The sequence below is a fragment of the Pseudophryne corroboree genome, chromosome 3, assembly GCF_028390025.1.
Source record: "Pseudophryne corroboree isolate aPseCor3 chromosome 3, aPseCor3.hap2, whole genome shotgun sequence".
NCBI lineage: Eukaryota > Metazoa > Chordata > Amphibia > Anura > Myobatrachidae > Pseudophryne > Pseudophryne corroboree.
In genome coordinates, this window is record NC_086446.1 from 223,685,518 (window position 1) to 223,705,832 (window position 20,315).

Sequence of the window (20,315 nt, forward strand, 5' to 3'; positions counted from 1 at the left end):
GTAAGATAAAGCTGCCAGTTCTGACACTCTCCTGGCCGAAGCCAGGGCTAGAAGCATGGTCACTTTCCATGTGAGATATTTCAAATCCACCTTCTTTAGTGGTTCAAACCAATGAGATTTTAGAAAGTCCAAAACCACATTGAGATCCCACGGTGCCACTGGAGGCACCACAGGAGGCTGTATATGTAGCACTCCCTTAACAAAGGTCTGGACTTCAGGGACTGAAGCCAATTCTTTTTGAAAGAAAATCGACAGGGCCGAAATTTGAACCTTAATAGATCCCAATTTGAGACCCATAGACAATCCTGATTGCAGGAAATGTAGGAATCGACCCAGTTGAAATTCCTCCGTCGGAGCACTCCGATCTTCGCACCACGCAACATATTTTCGCCAAATTCGGTGATAATGTTGCACGGTTACTTCCTTCCTTGCTTTAATCAAAGTAGGAATGACTTCTTCCGGCATGCCTTTTTCCTTTAGGATCCGGCGTTCAACCGCCATGCCGTCAAACGCAGCCGCGGTAAGTCTTGAAACAGACAGGGACCCTGCTGAAGCAAGTCCCTCCTTAGAGGTAGAGGCCACGGATCTTCCGTGATCATCTCTTGAAGTTCCGGGTACCAAGTCCTTCTTGGCCAATCCGGAACCACTAGTATCGTCCTTACGCCTCTTTGCCGTATAATTCTCAATACTTTTGGTATGAGAGGCAGAGGAGGAAACACATACACCGACTGGTACACCCAAGGCGTTACCAGCGCGTCCACAGCTATTGCCTGCGGATCTCTTGACCTGGCGCAATACCTGTCCAGTTTTTTGTTGAGGCGAGACGCCATCATGTCCACCATTGGTCTTTCCCAACGGGTTACCAGCAAGTGGAAGACTTCTGGCTGAAGTCCCCACTCTCCCGGGTGAAGATCGTGTCTGCTGAGGAAGTCTGCTTCCCAGTTGTCCACTCCCGGGATGAACACTGCTGACAGTGCTATCACATGATTCTCTGCCCAGCGAAGAATCCTTGCAGCTTCTGCCATTGCACTCCTGCTTCTTGTGCCGCCCTGTCTGTTCACATGGGCGACTGCCGTGATGTTGTCCAACTGGATCAACACCGGTTTTCCCTGAAGCAGAGGTTCTGCCTGGCTTAGAGCATTGTATATTGCTCTTAGTTCCAGAATGTTTATGTGAAGAGACGTTTCCAGGCTCGTCCATACTCCCTGGAAGTTTCTTCCTTGTGTGACTGCTCCCCAGCCTCTCAGGCTGGCGTCCGTGGTCACCAGGATCCAATCCTGTATGCCGAATCTGCGGCCCTCCAATAGATGAGCACTCTGCAACCACCACAGAAGAGACACCCTTGTCCTTGGAGACAGGGTTATCCGCAGGTGCATCTGAAGATGCGACCCTGACCATTTGTCCAACAGATCCCTTTGGAAAATTCTTGCGTGGAATCTGCCGAATGGAATTGCTTCGTAAGAAGCCACCATTTTTCCCAGGACTCTTGTGCATTGATGTACAGACACCTTTCCTGGTTTTAGGAGGTTCCTGACAAGCTCGGATAACTCCTTGGCTTTTTCCTCCGGGAGAAAAACCTTTTTCTGAACCGTGTCCAGAATCATCCCTAGGAACAGCAGACGAGTTGTCGGCATTAACTGGGATTTTGGAATATTCAGAATCCACCCGTGCTGTTTTAGCACTTCTTGAGACAGTGCTAATCCCATCTCTAGCTGTTCTCTGGACCTTGCCCTTATTAGGAGATCGTCCAAGTATGGGATAATTAATATGCCTTTTCTTCGAAGAAGAATCATCATCTCGGCCATTACCTTTGTAAAGACCCGAGGTGCCGTGGACAATCCGAACGGCAGCGTCTGAAACTGATAGTGACAGTTTTGTACAACGAACCTGAGGTACCCCTGGTGTGAGGGGTAAATTGGAACGTGGAGATACGCATCCTTGATGTCCAAGGATACCATAAAGTCCCCCTCTTCCAGGTTCGCTATCACTGCTCTGAGTGACTCCATCTTGAACTTGAACTTCTTTATGTACAGGTTCAAGGACTTCAGATTTAGAATAGGCCTTACCGAGCCATCCGGCTTCGGTACCACAAAAAGAGTGGAATAATACCCCTTCCCTTGTTGTAGAAGAGGTACCTTGACTATCACCTGCTGAGAGTACAGCTTGTGAATGGCTTCCAAAACCGTCTCCCTTTCGGAGGGGGACGTTGGTAAAGCAGACTTCCGGAAACGGCGAGGTGGATCTGTCTCTAATTCCAACCTGTACCCCTGAGATATTATCTGCAGGATCCAGGGATCTACCTGCGAGTGAGCCCACTGCGCGCTGTAATTTTTGAGACGACCACCCACCGTCCCCGAGTCCGCTTGAGAAGCCCCAGCGTCATGCTGAGGCTTTTGTAGAAGCCGGGGAAGGCTTCTGTTCCTGGGAAGGAGCTGCCTGTTGCTGTCTCTTCCCTCGACCTCTGCCTCGTGGCAGATATGAATAGCCCTTTGCTCTCTTATTTTTAAAGGAACGAAAGGGCTGCGGTTGAAAAGTCGGTGCCTTTTTCTGTTGGGGAGTGACTTGAGGTAGAAAGGTGGATTTCCCGGCTGTAGCCGTGGCCACCAAATCTGATAGACCGACTCCAAATAACTCCTCCCCTTTATACGGCAAAACTTCCATATGTCGTTTTGAATCCGCATCGCCTGTCCACTGTCGCGTCCATAAAGCTCTTCTGGCCGAAATGGACATAGCACTTACCCATGATGCCAGTGTGCAGATATCCCTCTGTGCATCACGCATATAAAGAAATGCATCCTTTATTTGTTCTAACGACAGTAAAATATTGTCCCTGTCCAGGGTATCAATATTTTCAATCAGGGACTCTGACCAAACTACCCCAGCACTGCACATCCAGGCAGTCGCTATAGCTGGTCGTAGTATAACACCTGCATGTGTGTATATACTTTTTTGGATATTTTCCATCCTCCTATCTGATGGATCTTTAAGTGCGGCCGTCTCAGGAGAGGGTAACGCCACTTGTTTAGATAAGCGTGTTAGCGCCTTGTCCACCCTAGGAGGTGTTTCGCAGCGCTCCCTAACCTCTGGCGGGAAAGGGTATAATGCCAATAATTTCTTTGAAATTATCAGCTTTTTATCAGGGGCAACCCACGCTTCATTACACACGTCATTTAATTCTTCTGATTCAGGAAAAACTATAGGTAGTTTTTTCACACCCCACATAATACCCTGTTTAGTGGTACCTGTAGTATCAGCTAAATGTAACGCCTCCTTCATTGCCAAAATCATATAACGTGTGGCCCTACTGGAAAATACGGTTGATTCGTCACCGTCACCACTGGAGTCAGTGCCTGTGTCTGGGTCTGTGTCGACCGACTGAGGCAAAGGGCGTTTCACAGCCCCTGACGGTGTTTGAGTCGCCTGGACAGGCACTAATTGATTGTCCGGCCGTCTCATGTCGTCAAACGACTGCTTTAGCGTGTTGACACTATCCCGTAGTTCCATAAATAAAGGCATCCATTCTGGTGTCGACTCCCTAGGGGGTGACATCCTCATATTTGGCAATTGCTCCGCCTCCACACCAATATCGTCCTCATACATGTCGCCACACCCGTACCGACACACAGCAGACACACAGGGAATGCTCCTAACGAAGACAGGACCCACTAGCCCTTTGGGGAGACAGAGGGAGAGTTTGCCAGCACACACCAAAAGCGCTATATATAACAGGGATAGCCTTATAATAAGTGCTCCCTTATAGCTGCTTTATATATATATCAAAATATCGCCATAAATTTGCCCCCCCTCTCTGTTTTACCCTGTTTCTGTAGTGCAGTGCAGGGGAGAGACCTGGGAGCCGTCCTGACCAGCGGAGCTGTGAGAGGAAATGGCGCCGTGTGCTGAGGAGATAGGCCCCGCCCCTTTTCCGGCGGGCTCGTCTCCCGCTATTTAGTGAATCCAGGCAGGGGTTAAATATCTCCATATAGCCTCTGGGGGCTATATGTGAGGTATTTTTAGCCTTTATATAGGTTACATTTGCCTCCCAGGGCGCCCCCCCCCAGCGCCCTGCACCCTCAGTGACTGCGTGTGAAGTGTGCTGAGAGGAAAATGGCGCACAGCTGCAGTGCTGTGCGCTACCTTTAGAAGACTGCAGGAGTCTTCAGCCGCCGATTCTGGACCTCTTCTGACTTCAGCATCTGCAAGGGGGCCGGCGGCGCGGCTCCGGTGACCATCCAGGCTGTACCTGTGATCGTCCCTCTGGAGCTGATGTCCAGTAGCCAAGAAGCCAATCCATCCTGCACGCAGGTGAGTTCACTTCTTCTCCCCTCAGTCCCTCGTTGCAGTGATCCTGTTGCCAGCAGGACTCACTGTAAAATAAAAAACCTAAGCTAAACTTTTTCTAAGCAGCTCTTTAGGAGAGCCACCTAGATTGCACCCTTCTCGGCCGGGCACAAAAATCTAACTGGAGTCTGGAGGAGGGTCATAGGGGGAGGAGCCAGTGCACACCACCTGATCTGGAAAAGCTTTACTTTTTGTGCCCTGTCTCCTGCGGAGCCGCTATTCCCCATGGTCCTTTCAGGAACCCCAGCATCCACTAGGACGATAGAGAAATCAAATTTAGGACCAAACAACTTCTGGCCTTGTCGTGCTGAAACTAGCGACGATGAAAAGCGAGAAGCGAGGTAACAGGCGGCAGCAGAAGCTTTACAGAGATACTCAGCAGCTTCTCATTAACGATAAGTCTAACGTGATCGTCATTGTTTCCATACATAGAGCGCCTAGTGACCCAAATGTATCTTGGGTCTTTATAAGGTTTGACACAGACGAATTCACCAATGGCGGATTCTCCCATTTAGATGTGGAAACGGGTAAATAGACTTAAATCTTAGTAAGATATTCTAAATAAGAAACTCATTGAAGATCTGTCGTTTAGTAAATACGACGGATTAGATGTTAGAGGCTCCTTAGTCTCTGTAAATTTGAGACACTGACTCACTGGTCATTAGCAATGTATGGTTGTCAAAACCCGCACTATCTGACTGCTGGTCTAATGTGCCCTTCTCACTCGTAGTTAGCGCTGTGAGGTTTGACATAGAATTGTCAGACTGCAACATAGCCGAAATGTTTAAATTATAAGACCAGTTAAATTAACACCCTGGTACCCAAAGGGAAGTTGGACCTTTGGAAAGGCTGAGACTCCTCCGTTAGAGCTGGCGGAGTAACTTCCGAGACTCCGATCTTACCGCTCCTGTCGAGCGGAGTCAATTTGAATTGCCAATGCTTAACATAGAATCTGGGAATGAACCGGCTTCCGGAGTGGAAACCGACAAAACAAACTGAACCTGTGGTAGATTTATGTACAGACATTGTAGTAAACCTTATTTTTAGTCTGTGCTGGAGCCTTACTCCTTATACAGACAGAAAACACAATAGCCAAAGGACAGACACTTGCACGACTCAGTAAAATCTTTACTTAAGGTGTGTAATATATATATATATATATATATATATATATATATATATATATATATATATATATATATATATATATATATATACACATATATATACACATATATATATATATATATATATATATTTATTTATATATATTTATGGCCGAAATACAGTCCACATGGCCAGCCTATGTGAAACCTGAACCAAAATTCCCACTAACACCCCTGCGCCTCCGTGTGGAGTAGAGATGTAGGGCAGGAATGTTCTGGAATTACAAACTAGAAGAAACAGGAAGCATGGTTAAAATGGCCCCCATGCCATGCTTACACCGATAATCACAGGACAGGTTACAATACCTGCTGCAGTGTTAATATAGGCTCAATAGACTATTATACAGTGATAATCACAGTCTAGTATACAGTGATAATCACAGGCAGGTTACAATACATGCCTTCAGTGTTAATATAGGCTCAATAGCCTATTATACAGTGATAATCACAGGCAGGTCACAATCCAGTGTTAATATAAGCTCTGCCTGCAGTTTAATTCTGTATTAATACCTTCTATAGATATGGCAGCCTGTCATCACTATTCTTTTCCTTACATTTTCCCCCTTGCAGCCGCGCTGTAATCAGCCAGGTCCCCCCCCCCCCCCCCTTCCCTGTACTCCCTGTAGCGCTGAAGCTCATTGCAGGGAGGCGAGGGACACTTATTTCAGAGCAGCGGAGGTCGGCTGGCCGGAGCGGCGCGTAGCGGCTTCCGGCGTCGCTAGCCGAGCTGCGGCGGGTCTCCCCCTCTGAGCGCTGCACTTTCAATACAGCGCTGACGGAGCGCCTGGCGGGAGGACGGAGCGCCTGGGGCGGGCGGTCGGAGCGGGCGGACGGAGCGGCTGGGGCGGCCATTATGAGCGGCAGTGAGCGGGCGGCATTACCAACATGACCGCCCCGTTTCCCCAGCATACCTTGTTGTAGGGAGGCCTGCGACGGGCTTCAATCTGTAAGCTCCGAGCTCTTCAGTTTATAGCTGCGACGGTGCTTCTATCTGTAAGCTCCGTCCAGCTGTTGCAGGAGGCAGTGGACTGCCTGTGGCTGTGAGGGTGCTCTTTGTGAGGACCGACACGCTGTTGCAGGAGGCAGTGGGCTGCCTGTGAGGGTGCTCTGCAGCGGCACTATCCCGGACCCATGTTTTTACAGAAACTGGGAAGGGATGTGCTAAGTGAAAAAGTAAAAATGTAAAAGTAAAAATGAGAAATTAATAAAATCTTCAACAAAGTGTGGGAACTCCACACAAGCCTTGTTAGTGCTGTGAGCACAGAAAAAACACTGAGGTACTACACTGAGGTACTCGGGGATATGGAGGGGTGGAGAGTTCTAAATTTAAATATTCAGCGCCTTTGTTTCTGCTAAGCCGTCCATATCCCAAGAGTACTCCAGTGACCCCTAGTGGATGAAAAAGAAACTTCCATGTGCCGCTTGGAGTCTGCATCACCTGACCATTGCCTAGTCCATAACCCCCGTCTGGCGGCAATGGACATAGCGCTTATTTTTGATGCCAGCCGGCAAATATCCCTCTGTGCATCACGCATGTATAAGACCGCGTCTTTTATATGGTCAATCGTTAGCAAAATATTGTCCCTATCCATGGTATCAATGTTTTCCGACAGGGAGTCTGACCACGCAGCAGCAGCACTGCACATCCAAGCTGATGCAATAGCGGGTCTCAATATAATGCCAGTGTGTGTGTATATAGCTTTTAGGGTACTTTCCAGCTTTCTATCAGCAGGTTCTTTTAGGGCGGCCGTATCCGGAGACGGTAGTGCCACCTTCTTTGATAAGCGTGTCAGCGCTTTATCTACCCTAGGGGGTGTTTCCCAGCGTGACCTATCCTTTGGCGGGAAAGGGTACGCAGCCATTAACCGTTTAGAAATGATCAATTCCACGCTTCCTCACACACCTCATTTCATTCGTCAGATGCAGGAAAAACTACTGGTAGTTTTTTCTCACCAAACATAATACCCTTTTTTGTGGTACCTGGGGTATCATCAGAAATGTGTAATACATTTTTCATAGCCTCAATCATATAACGGGTGGATCTATTGGAGGGTACACTCGTCTCATCATCGTCGACACTGGAGTCGGTATCCGTGTCGACATCTGTATCTGTCATCTGAGGTAGCGGGCGTTTTATAGCCCCTGATGACATTTGAGACGCTTGGACAGGCACAAGCTGAGTAGCCGGCTGTCCTATGTCGTCAAACCTTTTATGTAAGGAGCTGACACTGTCACGTAATTCCTTCCATAAGTCCATCCACACTGGTGTCGACCCCGCAGGGGGTGACATCACATTCACAGGCATTTGCTCCACCTCCACATTATTATCCTCATCATACATGTCGACACAGCAGTACCGACACACAGCAGACACACAGGGAATGCTCTTACAGAGGACAGGACCCCACAAAGCCCTTTGGGGAGACAGAGGGAGAGTATGCCAGCACACACCAGGGCGCTATATAACACAGGGATATCACCATACAGAGTGTTTTCCCCTATAGCTGCCTATAATATATATATACGGCGCCTAAATTGTGCCCCCCCTCTCTTTTTTACCCTTTCTGTAGTGCAGGACTGCAGGGGAGAGCCAGCGAAGCTGTGAGGGAATAATGGCGCCAGTGTGCTGAGGGAGTTGGCCCCGCCCCTTTTTCGGCGGGCTTTCTCCCGCTATTTTATCGTTTCTGGCAGGGGTTAATATATACCTATATAGCCTCTGGGGCTATATATGGTGTTAGTTTTGCCAGCCAAGGTGTTATTGCTGCTCAGGGCGTGTCCCCCCCCCCCCCCCCCCCCAGCGCCCTGCACCCATCAGTGACCGCAGTGTGTGGTGTGCATGAGGAGCAATGGCGCACAGCTGCAGTGCTGTGCGCTACCTTGGAGAAGACAGAAGTCTTCAGCCGCCGATTTTCCGGACCACCTTGTTTCTAGCTCTGTAAGGGGGACGGCGGCGCGGCTCCGGACGACGAGGTCGGGTCCTGTGTTCGATCCCTCTGGAGCTAATGGTGTCCAGTAGCCTAAGAAGCCCAAGCTACCACCACTTAGGTAGGTTCGCTTCTTCTCCCCTTAGTCCCTCGATGCAGTGAGCCTGTTGCCAGCAGGTCTCACTGAAAATAAAAAACCTAAACTATACTTTCTTCTAGGAGCTCAGGAGAGCCCCTAGTGTGCATCCAGCTCAGCCGGGCACAGAAATCTAACTGAGGCTTGGAGGAGGTCATAGGGGGAGGAGCCAGTGCACACCAGATAGTCCTAAATCTTTCTTTAGATGTGCCCAGTCTCCTGTGGAGCCGTCTATTCCCCATGGTCCTTACGGAGTCCCCAGCATCCACTAGGACGTCAGAGAAATAATGCGCTGCTATGTAAAAAGGAGCCCTGGCGCTAATGACCACGCTCCCTCCTATGCCATCACTCAGTGCACTCTACTGTGCGCTCCCGATCCCAGCTGGCCGCTGTCACACGCGGCTGAGGGATCTCCTCAGTCGCGCGGCATTACCTCACTGCTCTGGTCTCTGCTGGTCGGCGCGCGCCGGGACCGCTCTCCCCAGGTCCCGTAGCAGCGCCTGCTGACAGGAGATACCGGCCCGCCCCACACTGTGACCGCTGGCCGGCGCGCGCCGGGACCACTCTCCTCCAGGTCCCGTTGCGGCGCCTGCTGACAGGGGATACCGGCCCGCCCCACACTGTGACCGCTGGCCCGCGCGCCGCTGTGGGGATCTGTTTAGGTATTAACTCTAGCGGCGCCTGTCATGTTAGTAAGAGCAGATTTCCTGCAGCCTAATAAAAAACCTAAAGCTATTTGTCTCCTGTAGAAAGATGCAGATCCCTTCAAAAGGGATCTCTGTCTTTCACATAATATCAGGCTTTGTCCTCCTTTTCATTAGGGAGACGCAGCATTTCTTTCTATTTTATAGCAACCAGTACTCACAGTTTTGTTGAAAGAGGATCTCCTGTGAGAGATGCAGGTCCCTTCAAAAGGGATCTTTGTGTCTCAGTATTATCAGGCTGTGTCTCCCTTTTATTAGGTGGACGCAGCACATCTTAATTCTCTGTTTTAGATTTTAGTCAGGATCTCAGTGCTCCATGTGCTGTACCTCCAGCACAATTTTTCAAACTGAGGGAGGAGGGATGTGAAGGGGGAGGAGCCAGCTGTGCAGACAATGCTAATTTTTAGATTGTGCCACACCTCCGGTTGCAAGCTTCACATCCCTAATGTATAAGGAACTCCAGTGTCCCCTAGTGGATGAAAGAGAAATAGGGTTAAGCCCCCAGGCCGATCGACAAGGCTTCTCCGTCACTGGGGGTCCCTAATACTAGGTATGGGTCCGGGGTGCAGGACCCCATAACGTCGGCACAGGTCGGCTACCCCAGGTCAGCACACGGGTGAGAATTAATAAGGGTTAATAAGAAGCACAGAAGTGCTATGTAAGTGGTGTGATTAAAATAATACAAAAATATATACAAAGTGATAGGGAAAATCATAAGTGTTAATAAAGTGTTCGGCATCTGCAAGGGGGGTCGGCGGCACGGCTCCGGGACGAACCCCAGGGTGAGACCTGTGTTCCGACTCCCTCTGGAGCTAATGGTGTCCAGTAGCCTAAGAAGCAAATCCATCCTGCACGCAGGTGAGTTTACTTCTCTCCCCTAAGTCCCTCGTAGCAGTGAGCCTGTTGCCAGCAGGACTCACTGAAAATAAAAAACCTAACTTAAACTTTTATTCTAAGCAGCTCAGGAGAGCCACCTAGATTGCACCCTTCTCGGCCGGGCACAAAAATCTAACTGAGGCTTGGAGGAGGGTCATAGGGGGAGGAGCCAGTGCACACCACCTGATCCTAAAGCTTTTATTATTGTGCCCTGTCTCCTGCGGAGCCGCTAAACCCCATGGTCCTGACGGAGTCCCCAGCATCCACTTAGGACGTTAGAGAAAATCATAAGTGTTAATAAAGTGTTAGGGTGTGCCGACCTGAAGCAGCCCAGCCATACCGACACAGGGGCCACCGCACCCCACATCCACCCCATAAATAATTACAAATATGTTTGGGTTAAATTCTTAGTGTAAGGCCACATGGTAATGGTTCCTACAGCATCTGAGAGCCAGCTTACCTGGAGATACCCCTAGCTTCTCCTATGGCACTCTGGAGTCAGCAATCCCTCCTAATGCTGACCCATCCATGCCTCTCTAAATACAATGCACAAAATGGTAAGCTGCTCAATCAGATTGTGATGTCACTCAGGTGCTAAAAGGGAGGGGTAATTCGGTGTAGGAAAAAACAATGTGTTCCCTAATGCACACCGAGTGAAAAATATTACTACATAATAGTCAGATAATACGGAGATCTTAGTTGCGTATATCTGCAGATATAGGGTTAAGCCCCCAGGCCGATCGACAAGGCTTCTCCGTCACTGGGGGTCCCTAATACTAGGTATGGGTCCTACACCAAATTACCCCTCCCTTTTAGCACCTGAGTGACATCACAATCTGATTGAGCAGCTTACCATTTTGTGCATTGTATTTAGAGAGGCATGGATGGGTCAGCATTAGGAGGGATTGCTGACTCCAGAGTGCCATAGGAGAAGCTAGGGGTATCTCCAGGTAAGCTGGCTCTCAGATGCTGTAGGAACCATTACCATGTGGCCTTACACTGGGAATTTAACCCAGACATATTTGTAATTATTTATGGGGTGGGTGTGGGGTGCGGTGGCCCCTGTGTCGGTATGGCTGGGCTGCTTCAGGTCGGCACACCCTAACACTTTATTAACACTTATGATTTTCCCTATCACTTTGTATATATTTTTGTATTATTTTAATCACACCACTTAAATAGCACTTCTGTGCTTCTTATTAACCCTTATTCTCACCTGTGTGCTGACCTGGGGTAGCCGACCTGTGCAGACTTTATAGGGTCCTGCACCCCGGACCCATACCTAGTATTAGGGACCCCCAGTGACGGAGAAGCCTTGTCGATCGGCCTGGGGGCTTAACCCTATATCTGCAGATATACGCAACTAAGATCTCCGTATTATCCGACTATTATGTAGTAATATTTTTCACTCGGTGTGCATTAGGGAACACATTGTTTTGTGTCTTAAAGTACTCAAACAGGCTTACTACTGATCAGTAACTCTGCCGCAGCCAATTAACTGCCTCTGATTATTATCAGGCATGAATAAAGGGGCTGTTCCAATAGAAAACACTCCTAGGATGAAGTAATAGCTGTACAATTCCAGACTAGCACCAAACAAGGGCTTGTATGGCGCACTCTCAAGGAATTCCACCACTACTAAATACCAGTGCGACATGTCACCAGAACAGTGACAGTGACCACCAGCATGAGGCTGTAGTGCTTTATTCTCCCAGCAGTGTAACGCAATCACAGGCATGGCAAGCACTGGACAGCTGACTACCACTGGTAACTAGTATGAATGTCAATAACCCTAGAGACATCAGTATTTCTATTATATAACACACTTAAGCAGTGCTACTTGAAGCTGCATACCACCTAGTACGTACATTTTACCAACTTGACGAGTTGCCAAGCAGATATCCTGAGCAGTATTTTTCTGACTTCCCCAGCATATATACAGTTTAGTCACCAATGCATGGGAGGACCACAGGCCACAAATCTCACACCACCTGCACTTTTTACCATATAGATATGCATTTTAAATTGGCTTTAGTTCTATCACACAGCATTCATAAGAAAGCATGCCAGGATTTACATGACTAAACTGGTGACCCAAAACATTCCTGGATACAATGATATGAAAAGCAAACAAATCTGCTACAACCCACTGAAAAGGTGTAAATGAGATTTTCTAGACAGAAGGAGCAAATCGGCCACAATTTCTGGAAAATCAGTATACTCTCTGCCACAGCAACGCTATATGCAAATATCACTTACTGGGAACAAGGCAAGAAATAGTATTAGTAAATTCCTAGGACCAGGACATATTAAATACTGTACACTGCTTTACTTAATTTAAATTGACAAGATGGAGCATACTGTTTTAAGTAGCAAAACAATTAAATGTTTTTTAAAGAATGTTCTGTATAATGTATAAAAATAAAAAAATGCAGGATTATGCAAATTAAAATTATTTACTAACCAAGGAGGAAAGGTTCCAATTATCACTGTAGCAACATGTGATGTCACAATAGCATCTGGAATGTTTCAAACTCCCAGTACAAACCTGTCATACAGCAACCTCCGATAGTGAAAAACGCCAGCTCAAACCTGCCACGAGTCTTATTTGCACCAGTAGGTAAAATAAATTCATCTGTATCCTACAGGGCGACAAATATTTAACAATTTGAGACCGCTACTTGAGATTTACCAAAAACCAGAGAGACTCTTCATTCCCAACTTGTGCAAATAATCTGTCTAAGGTCATAAGTGCCTGAAACCACAGCTTGCAGCAAGTTTACCAGAAAGCAGCTTCAATTAGCTTTTTTGTGTTTTCACTTTCACAAAACTGACCTTGAGAACAGATTTGATATACCACATCCTGCACATAAAAGGTAAATCTTAAAGGGTACAAGCTCTTCTGTAATCCATTCCATATATTGTAATCCAAACTAACCAAGGTCCAGCCTACTTTGCCTATTTTCCACAGTGGTGTCCCCCTTTTTTGTATATATCATTGCTGGGTAATTTTGTATGCTATAATCCGCTCACAATACAATAGCTTAGAGGCCTGGCCTGTGGCAAATATGGGGCTGGGAACTATGTAGAGCAAAAACTACCTTTATGGCTACTGTACCTATAAAGCCGAATGTCTGGGATATAGCAGATGCTTCAAGAGATACTTCCCACAGATGAATTACACTCTTAATATTGAGCAGGTAAGGTATTTTCTTACAAAATTATATTTCAAAGTACTGTGCTCAGTCCTATGTTGTTAATTGTAATAGAATGTATCAGTATTAAATTGCTAAGGTAGTACAGTTGTAAAATTGTATCCCAATAATAATCTAGGTTGATAGGCATATAGTTCATTCAAAATCCTTTACTGTTTGAATATGCACACTAAAGATTAATTCCACTTTTAAAAATAGGATTTTGGTACTTACCAGGTAAATCCTTTTCTTTGAATCCATAGGGGGCACTGGAGTACTCTTGGGATATGGACGGCTTAGCAGAAACAAAGGCACTGAATATTTAAATTTAGAACTCTCCACCCCTCCATATCCCAGAGTACCTCAGTGTACGACCTCAGTGTTTTTTACTGAGCGAACAGGAACTATAGAGAGGTTGACAATGGAGAATTCCTATAACATAACGGACAACAACAAAGTTGACACATAACGTTACTGTCAACTAAACAGTTGACACCATAACCGATAGACCTTTATAATTTGAACCAATCGGTGAAAATGTGGTACCATAAGCTCCTCTGAGCTTAATACAACCCAGGTAAAACTGCTCTGGGTGGGCGTCCAGTGCCCCCTATGGATTCAAAGAAAAGGATTTACCTGGTAAGTACCAAAATCCTATTTTCTTTTTCATCCACTAGGGGTCACTGGAGTACTCTTGGGACGTACCAAAGCTTCCCTCGTGGGCGGGAGAGCTGTTTGACACCTGTAACAGTAGGCGGCCAAAGCTAGATGCTGATGCCGCAAACGTTTCAAAACTTGTAAACGCGCACAAACGTGTGCACTGAAGACTATGTAGCCGCGTCGTAGAAGCTCCACGACCAGCTGGTCATGACATTCCCACAGAACCTGTGGGATGAGCTATTACTGACGTAGGCGACTGTAACTTAGCCTTAAGGTAAGCCTGACGTGTAGTCAGTTTTATCCAACTGGATAATGTCTGCTGAGAAACTGGCTAACCCCAGTTGGCAGCATCATAGAGAACAACCAACGTATCCGTATTACAAACTGTAGACGTTCGGGACATATAAACGCGTAATGCGCGTACCACATTCAGAATTCTAGAATGTGCTGTCAACACAGGAAACCCTATTGGTTTATTGATGTGAAAAATAAGAAATCGGAATTCATCCGAAGTTCCGCTCTGTCATGAGGAAACCCAAATACGGTGGCTTGGAATACAAGGCACCCAAATTTGAGAAACAAAACCCTTGCCGAAGCGAAGGCTAGAAGAAAAAAACGTTTTCCAAGTGAGAAACTTAATCCCCATTTGTTGTAAGGGTTCAAAATATGAAAACTGTAAGAAATCTGAACCCAGCTTCAAGTCGCATGGCTCTGTAGGTGGGATAAATGGAGGCTGCACTCTGATGACACCTTGTAGAAAATAGGATTTTGGTACTTACCAGGTAAATCCTTTTCTTTGAATCCATAGGGGGCACTGGAGTACTCTTGGGATATGGACGGGCGTAGCCGAACAAAGGCACTGAATATTCAAATTTAGGACTCTCCCCCCCTCCATATCCCCAAGTACCTCAGTGTACTTTGCCAGTGTTTTTTACTGAGCGAACAGGATATAAAGAGGTTGACAATGGAGAATACCTATAACATAACGGACAACAACAATGTTGACCCATAACCATATTGTCAACTAAACAGTTGACACCATAACCGATAGCCCTTTATAATTTGAACCCATCGGTGAAAATGTGTTACCATAAGCTCCTCTGAGCTTAATATCAATTACGTAAAATTTGTTACCCTAAGCTCCCTTGAGCTTAAAACAACCCAGGTAAAACTGCTCTGGGTGGGCGTCCAGTGCCCCCTATGGATTCAAAGAAAAGGATTTACCTGGTAAGTACCAAAATCCTATTTTCTTTATCATCCACTAGGGGTCACTGGAGTACTCTTGGGACGTACCAAAGCTTCCCTCGTGGCGGGAGAGCTGTTTGATACTTGTAACAGTAGGCAGCCAAAGCTAGATGCTGATGGCTTCACCATTCATATGTAAAAGTGCACAAACGTGGTGCACTGAAGGCTATGTAGCCGCGTAGTAGACGCTCCACGACCCGCTGGGTCTGACATTCCCACAGAACCTGTGGGATGAACTATTACTGACGTAGGCGATTGTAACTTAGCCGTAACGTAAGCCTGACTTGTAGTCATTATTATTATCCAACTGGATAATGTCTGCTGAGAAACTGGCTAACCCCAGTTTGCAGTATCATATAGAACAAACAACGTATTCATATCACGTACTGTAGTCGTTTGGTACATATATAAACGCGTAACGCTTGTACCACATTCAGAATTTTAGAATGTGCTGTCCCCACAGGAACCACTATTGGTATATTGATGTGAAGAATATGAAAGCGGTTTTCGTCCGAAGATCTGCTTTGTCATGAGAAAACTCAAATACGGTGGCTTGGAATACAAGGCACCCAAATATGAAAACAAAATCCTTGCCGAAGCACCCTTGCCGAAGCCAAGGCTAGAAGAAAAATGTTTTCCAAAGTGAGAAACTTAATCCCCATTTGTTGAAAGGGTTCCAAAATATGAAACTGTAAGAAAATCTGAACCCAACCTGAAATCGCCTGGCGCTGTAGGTGGGATAAATAGAGTCTGAACTTTGGTGACACCTTGTAGAAAGATGTTTACAGACGCAACTAGAGGCAAACGCTTTGAAAATAAGTTTACCACACAGATACCTGCACTCTTAGTGCAGATGAACGCAGTTTTCCATCCCATCCCGTTTAACAGAATACGGGTAACTTGAAGGATGATGTTGGAAACTTCCGAAGTTTACAACTTATGTAAGCACACGAAAAATTTTAAAATTTTTAATAATGAGCTGCCTTAAGCGGCTTACTATTTCGTAACATGGTTGGTATAACCGATACTGTAATGCTCTATTTTTTTTTTTTTTTTTTTTTTTTTTTAAGAGGGCGGTCTGAACCCTCACCCCGTCAACCGCAGCTGCGGTACATAGATAATAGGTACCTAGGTAACTATGGGTAAAAGAACGTTCCCTGATGTAACAGGTTGGACGTATTATGAGCGGGCCAAGATCGTGTGCAAGTATTCCTTGAAAATTCGAGAAGCAAACTTCTCTGAAACCCATGAGATACCACCAGTATGACTGTGACGAACTGTCTTCTGATCCGTTTTGGCAACGAAGAAAGAAGCGGAAAATGGTGGAGCCAAATACACGATGCTGAATAACCCCATGAATGTGATGTACACATACTGAGCTTTTGTAATTGTGGCGAGATGCCCTCATGTATACTTGAGGGTAACCCCCTTCTGTGGACTTACATCTGAAACACCTGTGGATTTAATGTCCAGTTTTTAAGATCCAAACCCTGACGGGTGAGATCGTCTGTCTAACAGATGTCCACTCACGGATTGATCTTTTGACATTTTCACATAATGGCGTTCTGAGCCATTGAAGATTTGAGTTACCTACCGCCTTGCCATGCGGCTTATTGGTTCTCACTGGTTGTTGAGTATGCAACTGCCGTTGCTTTGTTTGACTGCTGAAGGGCAGCGTGAGCCAGGCATGAAAAAAAACACAAAATTAAATTACATGAAACTTACGGTTGTTCCTCTCCACGGAAATCTTTAGTAAAAAGTGAAAGATTTATTCGTTCTGAAGAGAAAACCAGAGTCTATCCTTGGTCAGACTGAAAGCGAATTATTTATTGCATTGTAAAATGTTCTAGGACATTTATCTCTTGCATTGTAAAATGCACAGAGTTCTAGTACATTTATCGACAGCAATCTGTCGTGTTTTAGAACCTTTGCGTTGATTTTAACTACAAATCCTGACTCTCTGTGACTGTCGTCTAGAGTATACGCACCCTTGTCCCTCTGTGGGACACGCGAGTGAAGGGTGGCGAACTAAATTGAAAACACATCTTATTCTTAATAAGTAAATACACCAATGTACCGCTAGTGTGCGTGTACTTTTGTTCTTGCTGGTGTAGTAGGTAAAAGTCGTTGATTTACCGTATTTATAATCTTACCTAGGAATTGACATCGTTTAGACAGACTTAGATGTGATTGTTTTCAAACTTAATCTGCTACTGTAGTATACCTTAGTAGCGCAAGTTAGAGGAACTTTGTTAATACATAGTTCTTATGTGAGATGAGCTATCATTCCAACATCACTGTAGCAAATACCGGAAGCGATAAGCAACGGTAGAAATGAAATGTTAATGGTTGTGGCGATTTGCAAACGCTAGAACCTGTGATGAAGAAACCGGACTGGGTAAATACGCATTGTGAAGATCAAATGCAATTATACAATTTTGTGGCTTCAATAAGCAAAAACTAACTGCAGAAAATCCATTTTCTAACTGTAGTAAATGACTTGCTGATTGATATTGCAACGGAGCTGTTTGATTTTGCTCAAACAGAGGGGAATAAGTAACTGTGACTCTGTTGGCGTACTATTGCCTGGTTTATAAACCAGCAAAGACTAAATGACAACCTGCCAAACCGTTCAACAGAGGCAGTTTTGTCTTTAAGCTGTAAACAGCTGAGACATATATAAGTTGAAGTCATGAAACCTCGCAAATGTAACATGTAAAGACGCGCTTCCACAATTGTAAAAGAGGTCATCAAACCACTGGCTTGCTGACTGTAACGTCCTGTCGTTACAAGGCGTGACTGTTTTTGTATAAAGGGATAAAACGCCGTAACAAGTATACTGTATGCGGTAATGGCTGAATATCATAAAGGAATAAAAATGCCGTTACAAGTATATCAAATTTAGGAGCAAACAAGCTCTGGCCTTGTCGCGCTTAACTAGCGACAATGAAAATAACCGGCGTTATCAGAAGCTTTTCAGCTATACTCTGCCGCTTCTTTTAACAGTGATCGGCATGGTTTCATACATAGATTCTAGTGACCCAAATATATCCTGGGTTTTTATAATGTTTGACAGAAACTCATCAACCCATGACGGATCGCGTCCTTTTGGCAACGAATATGTATGGTTATCCAAAACCCCGCACTATCTGAGTGCTGGACTACTGTACCGTTCTCACTCGTATTTATCGGTGTGAGATTGACATAGAATCGTGCATTAAATTATAAGACCAGTGAAATAAACACTCTGGTAGCCAAAGGAAAATTAGCCCTTTGGAAAGACTGTCTTTTGTTAGAGCTGGCGGAGTAATTCCGAGACTCCGATTACTGCTCTTTTAATTTGAATTGCCAATTTTATAAAAGTATTTTTAGTCTGCACTATAGCCTTACTTGCTATGTAGACAGACACCATAATAGGCAACAGACAGACACTTGCACGACTTAATGAAATTATTATATGGCATATATATATATATATATATATATATATATATATATATATATATATATATATATATATATGTTATTGCTGAACTGCATATTTATATGAATGTACGGAAATCCTTAGGAACCTAAAGTATTCTTTATGTGAAAAACAGTTCATATTGGCATATGAAACCCGAAGCAAATTCCTACTAACACCCCTGCGCCTTCTGGTGGCTTAGAGATGTAGGGCAGGAATGTTCTAGAATTATCTTGAACTAAAAATTCCCACCAACACCCCTGCGCCTCCTTGTGGAGTAAAGGTGTATGGCCGGAATGTTCAGGAATTATAAGCTGGAAAAACAGCAATAATTAAAATGGCCGTTTTGCTTTCACTGAAATTCACAGTACAGGCAATTTATAGCCTTAATAGCCTTTTATACCGTTAATATATATAGCGTATATGTTATTACAGATCTATTATACAGTAAACACATACACTTAGTTAACCATACACTTAGTTAACCTCCAGTTACTATAAATCCAGCCTGCAGTGAATGTATTATATTGCAGTCTTAACAGAAAACCTTAGGTTATGATAGGCTATTAACTGCTTAACAAACTTTTGTTAACTCCTTGCAGCCTTTCATATCTGCTGCTATGGCCATATACTCCCCCCTCACCCCCCCCTTGCAGCTGCGCTGCTTGTAAGGTAACTTCCACCCCATGTTACCTGCAGCGGTGCCGGGAGAGCAGGAGAGCGCAGAGTATAGCTGCGGCGACTTCAGACCTCAGTGACCGGATATGATACGGCGTCGCTGGCTGTCTGCCGAGTAGCTGGCTCGGGCGGCGCTGTGTACAGCGGTGGCCGGGTACCAGCGTTGGGAGAGCGGCCGGCGTCTGATTGACGTGCGGCCGCTCTGAGCTGTGCTCCGGAGTAGCTGGCTCGGCCGGCGCTGTGTACAGGAGAGCGGCCGGCGTCTGTGATTGACGTGCGGCCGCTCTGAGCTGTGCTTCCGGTCTTAGCGATGGGAGAGCGGCCGCCGTCTGCGATTGACGTGCGGCCGCTCTGAGCAGTGCTCCGGAGTTCTGCCGAGTAGCTGGCTCGGCCAGCGCTGTGTACAGGAGAGCGGCCGGCGTCTGTGATTGACGTGCGGCCGCTCTGAGCTCTGCTTCCGGTCTTAGCGATGGGAGAGCGGCCGCCGTCTGTGATTGACGTGCGGCCGCTCTGAGCAGTGCTCCGGAGTTCTGCCGAGTAGCTGGCTCGGGCGGCGCTGTGTACAGCGGTGGCCGGGTTGGGAGAGCGGCCGGCGTCTGATTGACGTGCGGCCGCTCTGAGCTGTATTAGTGCTGGGAGAGCGGCCGGCGTCTGTGATTGACGTGCGGCCGCTCTGCTGCTAGGTAGTGCGGCGGCTGGAGCGGGTGCAGGGAGATATTCAGCGGTATGCCAACATAAAATAAACACTTTCCCCACACTGCAGGGCGGCAGCGTGAGCTGACCGCCCTGACCCACCATACCTTGTGCTGCAAGCTCCGTCCAGCTTGTGACGACTTCTCATGCTGGCTGTGACGGGGCTTCTGTATGTAAGCTCTGTCCAGTTTGTCAGTCATCTTGGCTGTGACGGAGCTTCTTTCTGTAAGCTCCG

At 46.3% G+C, this 20,315-nt stretch overlaps 1 protein-coding gene and 2 non-coding genes across 3 annotated transcripts in view; all 3 read right to left on the bottom strand.

Annotated features, from left to right (window-relative positions):
• The window catches only part of LOC135055149 (mitochondrial import inner membrane translocase subunit Tim23), a 109,241-nt gene that overhangs the window by 50,092 nt on the left and 38,834 nt on the right, over positions 1-20,315 (bottom strand). Inside the window, exon 3 of the mRNA XM_063958850.1 lies at positions 12,696-12,789. Coding sequence (XP_063814920.1) covers positions 12,696-12,789 — 94 coding nt within the window. The remainder of the gene's footprint in view (positions 1-12,695; positions 12,790-20,315) is intronic.
• LOC134899976 (small nucleolar RNA SNORA74) lies at positions 11,718-11,916 on the bottom strand. Its single transcript, XR_010173499.1, has one exon. It is a non-coding gene; the product is annotated as a small nucleolar RNA SNORA74 (small nucleolar RNA).
• On the bottom strand, positions 16,929-17,044 carry LOC134899910 (U5 spliceosomal RNA). The gene has a single exon (XR_010173454.1). It is a non-coding gene; the product is annotated as a U5 spliceosomal RNA (small nuclear RNA).